At 39.7% G+C, this 19,667-nt stretch overlaps 1 protein-coding gene across 6 annotated transcripts in view; it reads right to left on the reverse strand.

Annotated features, from left to right (window-relative positions):
- The window catches only part of LOC116052437 (collagen alpha-1(XIX) chain), a 105,240-nt gene that overhangs the window by 18,638 nt on the left and 66,935 nt on the right, over positions 1-19,667 (reverse strand). For all 6 annotated transcript variants that reach the window (XM_035992442.1, XM_035992441.1, XM_035992444.1 and 3 more), the window contains 19 exons: positions 19,150-19,188; positions 18,977-19,021; positions 16,706-16,732; positions 16,256-16,300; positions 15,077-15,130; positions 14,549-14,602; positions 12,868-12,939; positions 9,741-9,782; positions 8,168-8,245; positions 7,753-7,788; positions 7,070-7,123; positions 6,777-6,830; positions 5,969-6,010; positions 3,004-3,108; positions 2,776-2,829; positions 2,268-2,321; positions 1,155-1,208; positions 945-998; positions 357-401 (listed from right to left, as the gene is read on the reverse strand). In XM_035992442.1, coding sequence (XP_035848335.1) covers positions 357-401; positions 945-998; positions 1,155-1,208; positions 2,268-2,321; positions 2,776-2,829; positions 3,004-3,108; positions 5,969-6,010; positions 6,777-6,830; positions 7,070-7,123; positions 7,753-7,788; positions 8,168-8,245; positions 9,741-9,782; positions 12,868-12,939; positions 14,549-14,602; positions 15,077-15,130; positions 16,256-16,300; positions 16,706-16,732; positions 18,977-19,021; positions 19,150-19,188 — 1,008 coding nt within the window. The remainder of the gene's footprint in view (positions 1-356; positions 402-944; positions 999-1,154; positions 1,209-2,267; positions 2,322-2,775; positions 2,830-3,003; positions 3,109-5,968; positions 6,011-6,776; positions 6,831-7,069; positions 7,124-7,752; positions 7,789-8,167; positions 8,246-9,740; positions 9,783-12,867; positions 12,940-14,548; positions 14,603-15,076; positions 15,131-16,255; positions 16,301-16,705; positions 16,733-18,976; positions 19,022-19,149; positions 19,189-19,667) is intronic.

Raw genomic sequence — 19,667 nt, forward strand, 5'->3', positions numbered from 1 at the left:
TGTTTTTCTTGTTACACTAAATACTGTTAGACTGGCTAAAATATGTGCACTGATGGTCATTTCTGTAGGAACAGATGCCAAGGCAAGGTTTTGGCTCTAACATTTACTTGATCTTGGGAAAAGAAGATCTTTGGATAGTGCTGAGAAAAGCAAGATGATTAAATATTTTTCAATGTGCCATCTGTGTTGAATGGATGGCTATAAGTAACCTTAAGAATGAAGAAGGTTACATTGTGTAACAAAATGACCATAAAATGTATTTAAGCGTACATGTAGGGCAACATAGAAACTATGACCTTAACAGAGGTTTTGAGACGTATCAGCATCTGGCTCTTGTTGAGGCAGGAGGAACTTACCGGAGGCCCTGGAAGCCCTGGCCTGCCTGGGGGCCCTTCATTTCCCTGCCAAACACAAACCAGAAGAATTGTTAAACATGTCTGTGGAAATGGAAATGTTTATCAAGCACAATGCCCATGCTAATGTAATACCATGATATGGAACCTCATTTGCCAACCCTGAGAAAAAAAAACCCCTAAGATTCCTTTAAAAGATCTGGCTTCCTACACTTTGATGCATATAGCAATGATGAAAAGCCTTGAATTATTTAGTATTACAAAAAATATCTTTATCATATTTATTATAGCAACTGGAGCCATTTTGTTTTCCATTTTATAAATCAATCTTTAAAATGTATGATAAAACTACATTTGAGGGGGAAAATATAAAGAAAAGTTACTATTGCCTGTCAAAACCATGTACTTATTACAGGCTTTGAGCCATGGTATTTTTCAACTAATCATATCTGAATCCTTTGCATGCAAATTAGCAAACTGAGTTTAAAGTTATACAGTGGACACACTGATCCACTGTTTACTGTACATAAAGCACAGGAAGACATATACACTACCTACATTTTAAAGATGCATGTTTATATAACACCTTACTTTTTCTCCTTTTCCTCCTGGTTGGCCCATTGGCCCGGGTCTACCCATAAGCCCCTGCAAACAGAACAGCATCCTGTTTTAGGCATAAACCTCAGAAAAAAAGCCTCACACATGTTGAGATAAAGTCTGTAAAAAGATAATTTGTGTTATTTTTCTACAATGAAAGAGATTCTGTATATAACCAGACCATGTGAACGGCAGGTGTCTTACCGGGGCCCCTGTACGACCGGTCACCCCAGGGAGTCCTGGCACTCCTGCAGTCCCCTGGACAAATTGGATCACCATTTTTCAAAATAATGTCTCTTTTGAAACAGAATATTTAAATTCATATTTTACAGTAACACTGGACTTAGAGTATACGACTTTACAGATATGTTCTCATGGGTGCAAATTTAAACATTAATTACAGTCAATCCATTTGTAATACTTCCATATATGGCGAGAAATAGGTAATGTGGGCATCTGGCCCTGCTGTCTTACTGGCTGTTCACGACACAGTAAGCAGATACTCTACCTAAGTAGTAAAGTGTAAGTAAGTCTTATCCAATTTCTTGATGCCTGGACCAGCTTTCTATGAATCCATTAGCAACAACAATCACAGACGAAATAATACAGCACATAGAGCTTTCAACAATACTGTAGAGGATGAATGAGAAAACGTTTCCATTCACTGCAATGACTCCTGTGATTATGTTCAAATTTTCTTATCTTTGTAACACCTTTGATTATGCAGAAGCTGTGAAACATGCCATTGTCTATGTATATGCTGCATCTTTATTCATTTGTTTAGACAAGGAATTTCTGTACTGTTTGTTGTATTTTAGAGATGCATTGCATGTATGTATCTCAGTGATTTCTTTTATCATTTAAAGGAAAAAAAAGTCAACAGGGATATAAAACATGTTTTACTGAGCCTATACAATCCAGTAACATGTCTTCCTGATAGTGCAAATCTCCTGCCATTGCACTTCAATGCTGAAAGTTGACCTCTGAAATGCTTCTCAGTTTCTCTAAAGAGTGGCTTGTTTTTTTAATACACACACACACACACACACACACACACACACACACACACACACACACACAGGGCAGGCTTCGTTCTTTATAAAGTGCATAGTGGGCATAGTGCACATGCAGCACTGTGGATAGCTTTTGATAGCTTCTTTTGAAAACAGACTTTTGGAGTAGACAGGCTTGAAGATGAGGCAGACATTACAAGATATTTACATACTTTTAAAAAACCTACCTCTCAATGTCACAGTGACTTCCGTATGGTTACTACTACCAGATTCATTTGTTTAGATTAAACCTTTTTTCACTCACCTCATCACCTTTATCTCCTGTGGGGCCTGGGAACCCTCTCTCTCCTTTTACTCCCTGCAGGGGAGGCAGAAGCAACGAGGGAGGAAAAAGAGTTTTTCACCAAACATGAAAAGTCCTAAAACTAAAGGCTGATGGTTGTAAAACTTCAAAATGTCTCTTCCACTCTTACAGCACATGCAATGAAACACTGTATCCATAGCAACAACTTCTGCAGCGAGCATATAAGAGTGTGCAGAATAATATGAGTTGTAGAACAACTGGTTAGGCTTTCAGAGATAATCCAAAAGGCGATTTATGAAAAGTGTATGTCAATGTAAATCTCTATACATTAAATTAAACACACATTTTAATAAACAGTATCATAGAATGAGGCTTTTTGTGTTACATATTATTTTGCCATGCTGAGAAGCTGAATAATTCATTTAGATCCACACAAACAATTACATTACAAAATGTGTTTTATTGTCTACTGAGTATACTGAGTTACGCCTGATATTTCCTTGCCTACCTTTGGGCCTTCTTTTCCAGGGTTACCCATGGGACCTCTTACACCTGGATCTCCCTGTTTAGGATAGGAGTACACAATTAATATGAGTGTAAGTGCTCTCAAAGTACTTAATAAGCAACCCCAAGAGTACATTTAACAAGTGTCATGTAATGTAAAGTGGAATGGTCAGATTAACATGTTTACAGCAGCTGTTCCAAATAGCCTGCCATGCTGATGAGTTACTTGTACCTTTTCTCCCACCATGCCTTCGACTCCTTGCGCTCCAAGGGACCCCTTCTCTCCCTTCTGCCCAGGAAGCCCTGGGACTCTCGTCTGGCACACACTGCAGGCATTCTGCCAGCGCAGGCAAGGCAGGAAGCAAAAGCGGTGGCACAGATAAGATTTCATCAAGTTGAGTTGGAGCACTGCATTTTCGCCCTTTATTATGTCACATCCCCTGGGTGGAGGACAAGACCCCAACTGACACAAAGTGTTCTCTAAATGTCTGCAGAGCAGAATAATGTGAACCCACCAAGAGTGTCTTCAAGAGTGTCTCTCATCTAGGTGAGGGGTGAACTTTGTCAAACTCATTGACTGTGACATTTAGGTGAGAATCTTAAATATCATTGTCCCTGATCCAGTCTAGATATAGGCACTGCACCTTCCAGGAAATAGCTGGAAGTTGGAGGGAGGCAGTAGAAACCAGTGCACCATTAAAAAGCAGCTGAGTCTAAAATACAAAATGGAAAATAATGTGAACATGCCGTCTAATTATCCTCCAAGACTCCAAGGAAATCGGTAAAAATAAAATAAAAAAAGGAAAGAATGTTTTTATTGAGTATACTATTGAAAAGGGAAAAAAAATAACTGAGTTGAAAATGTTTATCCATTTTTGTATGCGTCATCGAGGTGTTGAAAGTACTAATTAGAGTGCCACTGAACAACCGTGATGAAGGCAGCAGCTGAAGCTAAGAGAGCTTGAGAGCTTTGAGCTTGAGCTAAGAGGGCTTTGATGGAAATGGCCATTAAGAAAGGTAACAGCCACAAAAGAATCTCAGGTCATAAAAGGTGAGGTTGAGAAGTGTTTCACATTACGTTTGGCCTCGCAGTCCCAGTACAAGTTCTGCATTTGGTCAGTGATTGATGAAAAGATGAGGGTGAAACAAACTTGTATTTGTATGTATGATGATGTTGGAACACAGTTTCAAAGTGTGAAAATAAATATACAACTTCTTTTAAATCTTTGAGAAGAATGTTTTAGCAATCCAACCAAATGCTTCAATGTTTGGTAATTGGAGGTGAAGGTTTAAGTGACAAGGGAAATCTACCGGAGGAAATTAAATTAAAGCATTTTAGAAGTCAGAAAAGTGAGAGTTGTTCTCAAAGGCTTATTTGGGGTGTTGCATTGGATCTGAAATAGTATGGACTGAAACAGTGGTGCATGCCAGGTTTCATCTGAGTTGATCTCACTTACTATAAACCAATACATAAAAGGCCATGTTGTGATGCCAAATTTAGATATATACATTTATCCATTTGTTGTGCCATGTACATTTAGACAAACACTTGTTGTGCCATGTACATTTAGACAAACACATTGGGCCCTATCTTGCACCCAGCGCAATTGACTTTGTACACTGACGCATGTAGCATTCCTATTTTGCACCCGTCGCACAGCGGACTTTTCCCTCCACAGACTCATGTCGGTAAATTAGGGAAGGAACTTGCGCTCCCGGGGGCGGTTCAGCGAAAAGAGGAGGCGTGTTCCGGCGCAAACGTTCCCTAGTGCAATGTTGCAGTTTCAGAAAACAATTCTGCCACAGACCAGGAAAAAACTAGTCTAAAGTCAGTGGCGCGTTATTCAGATGCTATTTTAAGGGCGCATGCTTGGCCGTAATGTAGAGTGTGCACACCGCGCATACACTTTGCTTCTCTCATCTCATGGACCCAGCAGTTCCAATTTTTTCAAACTATACATAAATACAAGGAAAAATATAACCTTGTTTTACACAACATTTCCATGAATCATGGATGTGTTGATGACATAAATGAGTAAATATTAGAGGACTTAAGGAGATGTGATGTTGAACTGCATGTGCCGATGTCACTTAACCCAAATGCCCCAGCACCAGCACGGGAGAGGAGAGACAGAAGAGCTGCATCGTCTATAGTGAGGTAATCTCGGTCTAATGTTAGACTACATTGCAAAAATATCACCATGCATTCATAACCTTGTGATTCAGTGAGAGTGAGCCCAAAACATCGGAAAGTATGTTTTTGTGACATTTCTTTATTTACATTTTGTCAAAAAGAAAAATCAATAGCAAACGTCGGTCTCCTTGGCTGTGAACCGCTCCTGGCATGCCTAGCAAATCCGCCATTATAATAGCAATCCGCCATGGAACAAGCGCGCCTGCTTTTAAAGGGAATGTGAGATGATAATCTGACTGGTTTATTGCACGTTACGCCCAAACCACACCTATTACTAATGTAGCTACTTCAGACCGACCCATTTTAGATTTGCATTGGGCGCAAGAGTCATTTATCCCGCCGGTATAATAGCAACAGCGCCCAAGATCCGCCCACAAAGCTACTTGCGTTTGATACTTGCGTTTCAGATCGTTAAAATAGGGCCCATTGGGTGACACTTGCTTATTGCTGCCTAATTAGGACTGATTGGTGCAGTATTATCATCATTCAGTATAGTAATTCCCTAAATTATGTATGCAGGTTTTTATTTTTTATTTTAGTATGCAGCATCCTCAAGAGAAACAAATTATTATTATTGACAGTGATTTACGGATTTTCACAATTCATGCTATAAAAGCTTTTTTTTTACACTATGGATGATTGCTGTGAAATAAACAAATTTCAAATTATGTATGAGTCTTCATAAATTGCCACACAGCAATCATAAATATGTATAATTGACAGGCTTTAGTAAACATATTGTCATACAGTATGGCTGTACTGTGCAACTGTGGCAAAGGAGTTAGCCTGGATTTCATGTGATATAATTTGAATGCCTTCTACACATATTTCTCCCAGTCATCCTGATGTAGGCACTAGAAGACTTTTACTATCTCTCTAAACTGAGAGCATGCATATATACCCTTTCAAATACTGATCGTGTTTAACTACTAACCCAGGCACCCCTTTACATGTTATTGTTTGTGAAAAGCTGTAATTATCATTAACTATGAAAATAAAATACCTTGAGTAATGCACCCATGTCTCCAACAATTGGCAGGGCAGTCTGTCAAAGAAAGAAAAAGAAAAACATGAAACATTGCCACAGTTAGAATTTCAGAACTAACAAATCTTTCATGTCTTGGAAATATTCTGCTGTTCTTTGTTCAGTTCAACTGCATCTGCAAAATTTCTCGAAAACATCAATTCATAAGAGCATCTTATATGCCTTTAAGGAATGTGATTTTACCCCAAATATTTCTTCGTTTCATTTTCATTTTTTTTTTTTTTTTTTTTTTTTTAAATCTGCAACGCTTAAGGAAACAGTTTAATAACTTTGCTGCTGGAAAACAGATTCCTCACATCTTGAAAATATTGTTGTTCTTGGCAGCTGAGGAAAACATTTTGAATTGCATCCCATGTATCTTTTCAAAATATAACCGACAATAAATGGGCTTCATGGGTCTTTACAACACATGAATATAAAATAGGTTAAAATGCAAAATATACAAGACTTTGATGCAGCAGCAGCACTCGTATTGTGTTCACACTACAGCTACCAGAATTATAATAATGTTGCTTATTTGAAACACTTGAAAAGACAAGAAAGAGATGAAAACGTGCTAACAACAGGGTGCTGCCAATTCGTCGTAAACTGCAACATTTGCTTAAAAGTGATGTTGGCTAGTGAACAGCAGGACAAGCTGCTAATTATCCACAAACTGAAGCTGCACCGTGAAAGTTGACTTTGACGTCAAGGTTTGCTCAGTAGTTCTCATTGCAGATCAGTGATGCTGAACTGCAGAAAGCAAAAATGAGATTGTCTCACTTACTGGTTCACCTGGAGGTCCAGCAGGGCCCGGGGGGCCTGGCCATCCAGGGGAGCCCTTTAATTGAAACAAGGAAAGGAGTTAACAATCCTCCTGGCTAGGATATCAAGCAGACATGCAAGGCTGTGACTCTGCTTTCACACCCATCTCAGTTGGTGGGGTGTCCAGCAGCCGTGATACATCGTACTTGTTCATCCACAGTGGAAGCTGACATTCTTTTATGCGTTCAGCCGTCTTTTATCTGCAGATGTGTGAGGGAGTGAATACGAGTGGAAGGGCATACTGATCTCACTCACCTCTGTTCCTGGAACTCCAGGAGGGCCAGATAAACCTGGGGGTCCGCGAGGGCCCTGAAAAACCCAGACAGTCTCATTTTTACAGTCCTTCTTATTAGGGATGTCCAGATCCAATCACGTGATCGGAAATCGGGCCCGATCACGTGGTTTCAGACTCGATCGGAATCGGTCATTACCTCCCGATCAGGACTCTGATATATATGTATATATATTCTCATTATTTTTTAACACATCTATAGTTATGCGGTGGCACAGAGTTAGACCCTTTTGACTCCACACAGAAACAGCAACGCGTGCGGCATGACATCACTTTGTTGCAGAGATGCTATTGGTTAAATGCCGGCAAAGTAGAACACGGAAGCAGCTTGAAGCGGAAAGCGCGAGTATGTCTGCGGTCTGGAGGTATTATAAAGTTGAATTATTATAGAAGTATCGGATCGGGACTCGGTATCGGTAGATACTCAAAATCAAATGACTCGGACTCGGACTCGAGGGCAAAAAAACGTGATTGGGACATCCCTATTTCTTATACAACCACACAACAAGTGATCAACAGTGCAGAATGTTATTTGTATTGTAAAATAATTGCAAGACCGCTGGCAACAGCATCAACGAGCTAAAGACGTGTAAAAATAAACTTGAACATGTTTGTGTGTTTTGGAGTCTGAGAATTTTCCACAAACCTCAATTCCCGGCTTTCCTGGGGGTCCCATGCGGCCCTAAGAACACATAACACATCTTGTTAACACTACCTGCCCTCTAGTACCCAGGACCCAATAAAGGAATTGTGTTTGACACCTTTTGCTCTATTGATTTTCTGTCTTTAACAATCCTGTATTTCAAAAATGAAAGCAGACTCACTCTCAATTAAACCTGTGTGAGGTTTAAACTAGGAGTGCAGAGCATGCAGTATAATGGTGAAGGCAGAGTGCAACACACCAGCACCTCGCAGTATTGGCAAGCGTTTTCATCTGAGAGTGTATTTCATGAACACTGATATTCAAAGAGGATCTCTTTCTCTGTATCTCTTTCTGTCATACTTTGAATTAAATAATGAAAGTGGAAGACACGGACCAATCAATACAACATCATACTCACAGGTGAGCCTATGATACTCTCTCCAGGCTCGCCTTTATCACCATGGTCTCCGGGCAAACCTGGGACACCTCTCTCACCCTGACAAAAATACAAGGGAGCAGTCAGTGGTGTTTCAGTGATTGTAAAATGTAGAGATGGAGAGCTGCTGCACTGCATAATCATTAATTCAAACTCTGCCAGAACTGATTTTCCCTTTATGTTTTGTCTTTAGTCGCATCATGGGTAAGAAACACAACTATGCTCAAGGCCAATGGTATGCACACGGTCATTATGTATTTCATTGGAACTCATGCGATACACACTGTATGTATGTCAAATGCTTGATTATTATTTTTTTCCATGACAACACCTTTAATATTTGGGGCATCTTTAGAGCATTGTTTTGCAAACCTGCTAACAAACTCAGCATGATATTGTCAGAAAACCTTGAAATCTCTAATTTCAAATTTTATATAAATTTATAATTTGAAGTTATAAGAAACAAAGAACAAATTGATCATTATTCCTTTAAAGGCAAAATCAATAAAGTGACATTAACAACTTGAGCAGGCTGACTCATTACAGATCCTCAGAACATCTGCATTAACTTCTGTTTATTGCTTTTCCCCCCTTTTCTTTGTCATACATTACAAAGACCATAAAATGTTGAGAATCCATTTTCCTCCAATGCCTCCAAACTGAAGTGATGTCCGTAAAAGACAATCAGGATCTACGCAGGAGGATGTCTGCTCTAAACGATAGACATCTCTCTTTGTTTAGCTTTTGAACTACAACATAAGAGGTCATTGGCCTGCATCTCCCGTTGACACAATTTTTAAAGTGCTGGAGTACATTAAGGAGGTTTAAATACTTCTGCCTGAACACAATCTTTCCCTTATTACTCTGCTCAACTCAACCGACTACCCATTGCTTGATGAGTAGGTCTGCTGTCGGGCTTAATGTTCACTTCAGTGTTTCCACACACAAACATGATTGTTTAAAGCCATAGAGCGATTGATTGAGGAGTGCAAGCACTGTCAACCAGGACTGAGGCCATGGCTGCACATGTGCTGTGTAAGTACATACAGTATGTGAGCAGATTTTGGTTTTGTAAAAACTAATAAGCAAGCAAGCAGAGAGGACCTACTACTACCAGTTAGCTGAGAGTAAGATCCTACAAGTAATGGATACATAGTTTAAATAGCTAAACCTAATGAATAAATGGCTGAAATAGCTAAAAAGAAAATATTACTATAGGCTAAAAAATTCCACTTTTATATAATTAATACTGTTAAATAACATCCAGTTTGAAATCAATAACTGAATAAATAAATGAAAACATTTGGAACATGACAGGTGGTCGTCATGAAGGAGTGCTTGAGATCATCTGACAGGGCTGGGGTGTTATGTCTTACCAAACAGATTGTGAACCACTGACCTAAACTGTACCTGAACATGAAATCTTTTTTTTTTGTTAACATAAAACATACACATACATACACTGGAGTTGCCATAAATACAACTTATCTATCTACGGAATATTAATAGTGAGATGTTTGTGTTGGTGATGCTCCACCACCACAGTGCTTCCTACCTTGGGCCCGCGAGACCCTCTGCTTACAGACAACCCATCGCCCTACAAAACAACAGGAAGAAGACATCAGAATAGGGATTCACTGCACATTCATCAACAATTCACTTTGAGACCCGAGGTGCAGCCCAAAAAAAGCTGTTCTAGTGCTGGAATTTGAACAAGTATTGAATCTGTACGAGCTGCACTCCACAGTGCAAATATCTGAACACAGTGTTGCATTATGGGCTCATGTTCAATACTGTTTACAACATTTTTATTAGTTTCTATGTACAGTGGCAGACTGATAATGCCATACCACAGAAAAATTGGAATAGAGGCTACAAGCATTATTTACTGTACAGTTCTGATGGGACATTGATTTCTGTGGTCAGCATGTATTAGTGTTACAAAGCCTACATTGCACAATGTAAATTAGCTGTGGTAGAAGTTGGTCAGATTTGAACTAACACAGCAATTCTACAGTTTTAGGAAGAAATGTACCAATTCACTCAATCCTAAAACAGAGAATAGTTTGGGAAGAACAGAACTTTTTGAGACTAATAATATAATCCTATGATTGCATTTTCTTTTTCAAAAAATAAAAGGTTTAATTAGACATGCATTGGCACTCCACTGAAACACAATAGTACAGTACTTGAGAGGAGAGGGAGAGTGCTAATCGATTCAAATAATAAAAGTTATAAGAAACAAAGAACAAATTGATCATTATTCCTTTAAAGGCAAAATCAATAAAGTGACATTAACAACTTGAGCAGGCTGACTCATTACAGATCCTCAGAACATCTGCATTAACTTCTGTTTATTGCTTTTCCCCCCTTTTCTTTGTCATACATTACAAAGACCATAAAATGTTGAGAATCCATTTTCCTCCAATGCCTCCAAACTGAAGTGATGTCCGTAAAAGACAATCAGGATCTACGCAGGAGGATGTCCGCTCTAAACGATAGACATCTCTCTTTGTTTAGCTTTTGAACTACAACATAAGAGGTCATTGGCCTGCATCTCCCGTTGACACAATTTTTAAAGTGCTGGAGTACATTAAGGAGGTTTAAATACTTCTGCCTGAACACAATCTTTCCCTTATTACTCTGCTCAACTCAACCGACTACCCATTGCTTGATGAGTAGGTCTGCTGTCGGGCTTAATGTTCACTTCAGTGTTTCCACACACAAACATGATTGTTTAAAGCCATAGAGCGATTGATTGAGGAGTGCAAGCACTGTCAACCAGGACTGAGGCCATGGCTGCACATGTGCTGTGTTTTTTGGGACCCTTTAATGAACATTTCTATATGCAAAGCCATGTCCATAAAAGAGAGTGCTTCAACAGCTATAAGCTCCAAAGTGGGAGGAGAGGTGATTACCCAGGCTGGGGTTATTCAATGGTGGATTGCTTAATGGCATTGCATCTCCATAATGTCATGGCAGCTACGCAGCCAGAGGAGCTAGTTTTCTGTACCTTGTCTGCTGCTGTTCTAGCTGTTTGCAGATGATATATGCATGGTGAACTTCTGTTGAATTGTTCTTTTCTACTTTTGTGTCCTGTGACTCCAGGGGCATCATTTATAAAACCTGTTACGCAAGAAAACGTTGCGTGAAGCAGGGTGAAATTTGCCGTCGCAACATTCCTCGCAAAAGTTTATTTATTAAGGATTTATAAAGAATTTCCATGCGTAAAAATGTGCCCAGTTTTCCACAACCTTTTGACCATGCATGTGATCGTGCATAATGCTCCCAAGGTTTTGTAGACTGCGTTTTAGTGAACTCCGATGGTATCCCCATTTTCCGAACCCAACCCAGTTTTTGTTTTCCTGAACCCAACAATCCTGTTCTTTCCAAGCTGACCCAAAGCCGGTCGCGGCGCCCGGCGAGGGGCTGCCAGCAACGAGGAGAGGCAGGGGATCCTCCCACAACGTGCAGCGGATGCTAAAGGAGACTTTTAGCGTCAATAAGAACGACAAAGGCACCTGACCAAACATCCGTATTTTACGAGATGGGAGTGAGAATCTGTTGATGTGAGCAAACTCTAAATTTTAATAATAAAGAAAAATTATGCTATTTATTATTTCTTCTAACTCAAACTCATTGGCCTTGGCTCATTTTCTATGAAGAACATAACAAATAACTTATTTTCAATGACTGCACACGGTACAACCCCCTACACATAACTATTACATATGAGGTGTTCAGGTCTACTGGACCAGAGTGTAATAATTGTAGGTGCTATGAAACTTAACTGTGTCCTCCTCCTAACTGGGCCTGCTGTGTGTGTGTGTGTTTCTGTGTGTGTGTGTGTGTCTATGTGTCTGTGCGTCTCTGTGTGTCTGTGCGTCTGTATGTGGGTGTGTCTGATTGTAGGTGTCTGTGTGTGGGAATGTTGTCTTTCTGCACCTGCTATTCCCACAAAAAGTTACAAAATTGTTACATTTCAAGCACTTTCACCTGTTCTGATTAAGTTCTAAGAAATAAGCACCAATAATGATCAAAAATCTTGTTTCTATTTTTTACTTTTTTTATAATTGAATTTCCTTGTTTTCTCACAAAAAACGAAAATGATTATATGATCGTAAATGTGATCTCACAGGGGTAAATGGCAAATATGAACCATAAATTATGTATATATCATTGGTAACTGAGCTAAATCTGTTAAGTATTAAGGCTGTGTAACAAAAATATGAACACCACACAAGGGTTAAGGCTTCCAAACAGGATTTTGTTTCGATGTTCTACCTCTGTTAGGAGCACATCAATCTCACAATCACTGAATCGTGTTTTTTCCCCATTTTTTCGTTTCATGATTGGTCATCAAGGGCTTCTTTACAAGGCTGCAATATTCATTGATTGATTAACATGGACCTTATTAGGACAAATATAGGACGACCTTGGGAGGAGTGTGAGGCTCGTGCACGGCCGCATAAGGTAACACATGTCCGTATTTATAACGAGAAGAGTGCGTACCGGTGTGCGCCGCAAGGTGTTATAAATCAGAATTTTGTTTTTTCGTACGAAAAGTCTGAGTTTTTGGCGCACAAAATCTTTCAGAATAGAATCTACGCAGTTTTATAAATGAGGCTCAAGGGGCTGAAGCCAAAAAGGTCAAATTAAAGTGAACTTGATATGGTACCCACCATATATCCACCTCCAGGCTCTCCAGGCTCACCCTTAGGTCCCTGTGGCCCCATTACTCCACCAGAGTCCCCCTACAAACAGAAAGACAGAAAGTATTCAGAAGTTTCTCCATAGACAAAATGTCAGACAGGCTCTGTCATCTCATCAATGCAAATGATGTTCTGAATTATACACAGGGAAGTGAACAAGGAAGAGTCTGGAGGGAGAAGCAGGTGCACACACCATTTACCAGGATACTTTTGCACTTCAATAGTTATAAACATTAACATTGTTTGTTAGAGGGGACAGCTTTTGGCACTGCATAGACCCTTACAAACCATCAAGTTTCTAGGTTGGAAATTGCTGTCCTCAAGGCAGTAACAGCAGTGTCTGCTTCCTGCCTCAAATATATTTGGTGATTCTCATCATGGATACAATTTAATTTAAGTGTTTTGAATGTTCTACCAAAATCATTTTTATTTACCCCCCAAAATGAAATTTTGGTGCCTCGATGCTATTATCTCATAAGCGACGTGGCTCTACAGATGGCAGTGTTGGTCGGTTGGTCCACCACTTTGGTAAAGACTCAGATGGATTGCGATTACATTACGTACAAATAAATTAAATCCTACTAACTTTGGTGATCCTCTGACTTTTTCTATAGTGGCATCATGAGCTCAAAATTTCAATGTGCCTAATACTTTGAGTTTGTTTATGACCAAATGCCTCGCCTCAGCTGTACTTTGCTTTTAGTGTTAATTAGTGAATATTAGCATGCTAACAGGCTACACTACAATGGTGAACATGATCTTCTAAAAATAGACAGTATATAAACTGGACCAACAGATCCCGTTGCTCTGGACGGAGACCAGTGAATGATATTAGAAGCACTTTTCCGGTGATGGCTGAGTGTTACTGCGCAGCCTCCAACTGAGGTAGCTGTGCCAAGAGAAATCTCAATCATTCCGAATCTTGCAGAGACGGAGAGCGTAGGTATATGTAAGGAGATAACATAGGCACTGTAACTGTAACTGCCTGCAAGCTTCTCCTGTACTATACGGTAATTCCTCTACTGTGCGACAGTAAGTTGCGTGGTCATGACACAATCGTTAGCCTATTTTTACAAAAACGTCTGCTACGGAGCCATAACGTGAGATACAAGGTAATGGAGCCTTTTATACATTGTCGTGTTTCTTTAGAAATACAAATAGAGTCTATACACGCTTCAGATGTAAAGTTATTCGCTTTCAAAGTGGCGCCAAAATGAATGGCAGTCAATGGAATGCTAACGGGAGGTGATGGCTTGGTAGCATCAAAATGGCGCCATAGGAGCTACGCGTTCTGGGGAGAGCCTTGCTAAAAATCAGCATGTTAACATAGTCACTGTGAGCATGTTAGCATGTTGACGTTAGCTTTGTTTATTTTGACATGTGACAAACCATCAAATATGCATGTCAACTGTGCACTTTTCCTCTTTCAGCACATTATTTGAAACAAGTCATACTGCAAGAAGAAATGTGTGTACAAATAACAGTAGTCAGAGGCATCAGAGCACAAAGGTACAATATGATTGACAATGGCATGCTGGGTAAGTAATCTGAAAGGTGTCTTCACAAGTTGTCTACCATGTTCAACCTGTGATGAAAAATCATAGCTTCATATTTTTCTTTGAGGTAAGAACTTGATCAGAAGTTTACCTACCTTTTCTCCTTTCAGGCCATCTCTCCCAGGCATCCCTGACTCCCCTGGCGAGCCCTGTAAATAGTGGTGAAAAGAGACACATCTATCACCAGGCCTTCATCTCCTCACACACATTTATCTCCTCCTCCTCACTGGTTCAGCGGGCTGCCGTGTTCCAACATAATTTCCCTTAGCCAGGATTTATGAAATGCCTCTTTTCCCTCCCTGCTTTTGAGTAAAGACAGATGCTCATTACTGAAGCAGGTGTGGAGAACAGATTGAGCCTCTGCCTCCGCTCCTGGCATAAAGAGCTTAGAGTTGTCTCTTTCCACTAATTAATTCTTAAATTTGATTACTGATCGTCTGTGTAAAAATTCTGGACTTTTCTCCCTACTTCCTCTCTGTCTCTGCCTGTAGACGTTTATCTGTTTATCTCTCTTTTTCATTTTGGCAGGCTGAGTTAAAGAGTAGAGGATATGCCATGGTGACAGATAAGCCAATGAAAGAAAGGAAGGCTTGACATGAAGTGTCTAGCGCTAATATACTTACTGGCTCGCCTGAGAGTCCTGGGAGTCCAGTGGGTCCAGGCAGGCCTTGCTTGCCCTGGCAAAACACAAAGGAAAACCAACAGTTTGGGCTATTTTCTGCCTTTGTTTGGTGACAGAATTTTCTGGGCTTTTAAATGTTACAGCCCAGCCAGCTACACTGTGGACACGACTTTTGAGAGTATTTCAAATAGCCCTGTTTTTTTAAGTGCTGCCCCTGCTAACTTTTTTAATAAACGGTGGTTAGTTTCATGGCAATAACTGTATGCGGAGGATATCATCATGACTGAGCAGCCATAGGTTTGCAAGCACGTTATATCAAATACATGCTTAAATCCTGGTTATGCTGTTATTCTAGATAAGCTCTTTATATGCATTGCCCTTTTCAACTCATTATTGTCTTTGTAATCACGGAAGAACTGAACAATCTACATATTACCATGGAAACTGAGCTTACGTTGAATGATAACAACTGAGAAAAGGAGTACACAAGCATCATTACCTGGCTGCTATCTCCTGTATATACCCCTTTTTATCATTGGGAAAAAAGTATCTACATTATTATGACTGTTTTATAATATTTTTATAAACCAAGTTTAAAAGAATACTCTAATATCTTCAATTATGAGTTTTAAGTTTAATTCATGTTAATGAGTTGGTTTACAGTGAATGCATTTGCAATACTTGTAATACCTGGTATTATTATAAGGAGTGAAGAAAAGGTAACGCCTGCACACTTACTCCATGCCACAAAAGTTTAATAATGACATTTCAATCCTACTTGGATCTTCGCCAAATCAGAATGTTTGAAAAATGGAAACCACACCCATATTTATATCTTGCACACCAATACGCTGACAAGCTCTATGATGGCAGGTGTGGTTGATCAAAAATATTACAATCATTGCCACAGAAACTAAACTTTCACCAAAACCAGCTAGAAAAACAGTGAAAAGGTAAATACAATGAGATGTTTACATTTCCATATGCTAGTTAATATTGGCCTGAACCAGCTCTTATGATCAAGATTTACAAGTAACAGCATCAAATCTTTTATCCAGTTCTATTATTGACCTAAACTTGAAAACGTTCGTCTCACTGTTGTTTATGTTCAGCAGGTTTTAGTCTCCGTTTGACCTACTGTAAGTGGCACAGCTGACATGAGATAAATACAAAGACTCACCTCTGGTCCTTGATCTCCCTTGAGTCCTGGCGGCCCGATGTTTCCCTGTCACAGCACCAACAAAGGGTGAGTGAGAGGTATGGGGGCGGCAGGAAAATGGAGGAGAAAAAAAAATTAGGCTTGTCATAATAGAAAATCTGAATTCAAGATAAAAAAAGTTTGGAGAGGCATAAAAGTCGACAGCAGAATAAAGTGAAGGTCTGCTTCAGTTGCAACTGGAAGATAATTATTGTGGCGCTCAAAAACACCAAACTGGACATCTATAATCTCTGGCATGTTGCGGTGCTGCTGTCTAGCTCAGGACTTGACTGTATGTCAAAAAAAGAATCTTTTCTACAATAAAAGAAAAGTGATACTTAATGGACAAAAATGGCTTTGGAGCCTTATTTTGTTGGCAGTAGATATTGTTGCTCAAGTTCTAGTGCAAGTGCTTATTCTTCAACAAGTTACCTTGAAGCCTTGCGGTCCTCTCTCCCCCTGTAGAAAGTAAAAGAGATAGACAACCATAATTTCTTAAAGGGGTGATAGAACGCAAAACCTATTTTACCTTGTCATAGTTGAATAACGACAGTTTGGTGGGTAAATAGGACATACATAGAACCTCAAAATCCCATTGACACCTCTTTCCTCTGCAAATCTCACAATTTGAAACTGTCTCTGAAAAATTGACGTCAACTCGGTGGCTCCTCCTTATTTGGCTCTAGTCTCTGTCACGCCCCAACATTTACATAGGCTACACCACTGATCTGAGATCAGGTAGTCTTCTAAATAGGTCGCGCAGATCTCAGAAATTGTATACATTGTTCATCTGCTATTTTACCACTAAATTCACTTCTGAGACTTTTTTATGCGAGAAATCAACTATGTAGAGGTCAAATATGGGCCGTTTTACAAAAATTGATGACTAATTGCAAATTTTGTCCGACTGTGTGTCGGAGTTCAGCGGCCGGTGCTGCCTGGGTTGCTGCCTCGCCGCCCGGCCTGTCCTCCTTCACAGACCCCGGGCTGCTGTGAGGTAGCAGAGCTCCAGGGCCTGCAGCTCCCCTCTTCCTGCTAAATGGCCGGTGTGTGTGAGTGAGAGCGTGGTCAGCGAGCTTGTTACGCCCGCAATATCTTACCACAGGTTCCAGTTGATCTTATAATGGATATGTGTGTTGAGTTATTTAAACAAACGATCGGGGAAATAAACGCCTCTTGTCCGCGAGTCTCATTGATAGAGCCCGCGGCTGGATGGAGTTCTATCAATTAGAGCTAGCTTGCCTCACAAAAATGGCCTTAGGGTAGCTGTGATATACATGCCGTGACAAAATTCAAACTGTAAATATACTCTAGTTATGCCGAAAGTGTAGCTAACTAGCTGCGACCTTTACCCATAGGATTGAAGGGACACTAGCAGCTAACGAAACAACTCATTTTCACAAAAATGCATTAAATTGAAATCGGACACAAGTGTTAGATTTGTAAGACCTTGGGGTAGCTGTAATATAAGTGGCGTGACGAAATTCAAACTGTAAATATACTATAGTTATGCCAGCAGCCGGCCACCTCCGCGGAGCCCCGAGCCCCGGTAGTTCAGTAACCCAGAAATGGTGACTTTGTCCTGGGTATAGAGGCCAGCAGGCTGCCGCTTTCTTGTCAGACTGTGTGGAGCTCCTGAAAGTCCGACACGTCTTACCAAATTTACAATTAGCCATCAATTTTCATAAAACAGTCCATATTTGAGCTTTATATAGTTGATTTCTCGCATAAAAAAGTCTCAGAAGAGAATTTAATAACGAAATAGTGACAAACAATGTATAACTTTGCAGTGTCTGAAATATGAGACCTGCTGTCTCGTATGTAATGTAATGTATGTGTATGTGGTTCGCTCAAGCCAGTCAGCGCACAGCTCATCTAAATATTCATGACCATACCATATTTGGAAGAAAAGCTCTTGTTACAAACAGGGCCATATTAAGTTAAGGGCCCATAAAATAGCACTTGGGCAATTTTCAGCCCAACCAATGTTACATACCCTATTAGGAGACCTTAAGGAACAGTGTGAAATACCCTATATAATCATTCTATCACCCCTTCAAGACGTGCATAAAGGAAATTGTCATGTAAGCCATTCCTCTTGCTGACTGGAGTAAGGTTTTTTAAAAATATCCTCAAGGACCTTTATGAACTTGGCTTTTATATTGTGTTTCCTTTGCCAAGTTTGCTTCTTTGTTCTAAGAATGTGAATACAAACAAAGCAGTAACTTAAAAAAAAAAAAACAATTACCTCTGAGATAACATACAAAACATTTTTTGCTATGCCTTCATACCACTTACACTCATCATGGTGATATGCCGAGTGTTTGGTTTTGATACAATTCAATACATTTTTCATTTGCAGATCCTTATATCTTTACATGTAATTTATGTTCTCCTTTTTCATTTAGCTGACAGTCTTTTGATGTTCGGTCAATAGCTGCATAAGTGGCCTTTGTAATCTGCTTGCCTCAAGTAGATGTATCTGTTGTTTTACGGTCCTAGCTACAATTGTACCACAATTTATTCTGTGCTCCACCTCTGCACAGCACAAAGACGACATCAAACTCATCTGAATGTCAACACTGCTTTTGTATCATAATTTTTATGCTGTAGTGCCAAATGTTGGATGCAATGAAAACTAATACTGAGTTTCTTATGGTTTTATTGTCTTTACTGAGAAATAATAATGAGCAAAATAGTTACCTCATCTCCCTTTTCTCCCTTTTGTGTCTTCTCCGTCATTGTATCCTCAAACACAAAAGAAAACAGACCACTTCAGATTCTGACTTAAGTGAACCTGTAAGTGTACAAGAGGAACAACAGGTAGCGTACATAAACATTTCAGGTTTTGTGATAAAAAAAAAACAGCTGCTTACAGTTTCAGAGAGCTGTCTCAATCCGTGAGCTGTCATCACCTAGAAGTAATGAAAAAGACACAGTGTTCCCTAAACAGTCACCACTGAAGTAAACGCTGTTGGTTGTTTTTTTGAGGAAATATAGAACTTTTTCTTGATTTCCAAATATATAATAAATCACTAGCTAGATATCATGCTTTTATATTTCTTTTATATCCTCAGTGAAGTTTAGAAATGGGGTGACAAGGCCACTGGGCAGAGCCATCAACAACAAAATGAAATTAAATGAAAGGGGAAAGGTCAACAAAATTGAGGCAGGCGGGTGCCTAGAACTACTCCAGGTGAAGAGGAGAAATGTCCACATTAAATCCCAAATCTAAAGCAGCAATTACTAGGATTCAAAGTGTTTTTACAGAGCTACTTGATCCTCATATCATTCTTTGTACAGGTTACACATCAAATCAAAGACCTGACATTAACATCACAGCAGATCAGAATGAGATCTGATAGCACTCGATCAAATAAAAATACAGGTGTAA

This window comes from Sander lucioperca, chromosome 15, assembly GCF_008315115.2.
Source record: "Sander lucioperca isolate FBNREF2018 chromosome 15, SLUC_FBN_1.2, whole genome shotgun sequence".
NCBI classification, from domain to species: Eukaryota; Metazoa; Chordata; class Actinopteri; order Perciformes; family Percidae; genus Sander; species Sander lucioperca.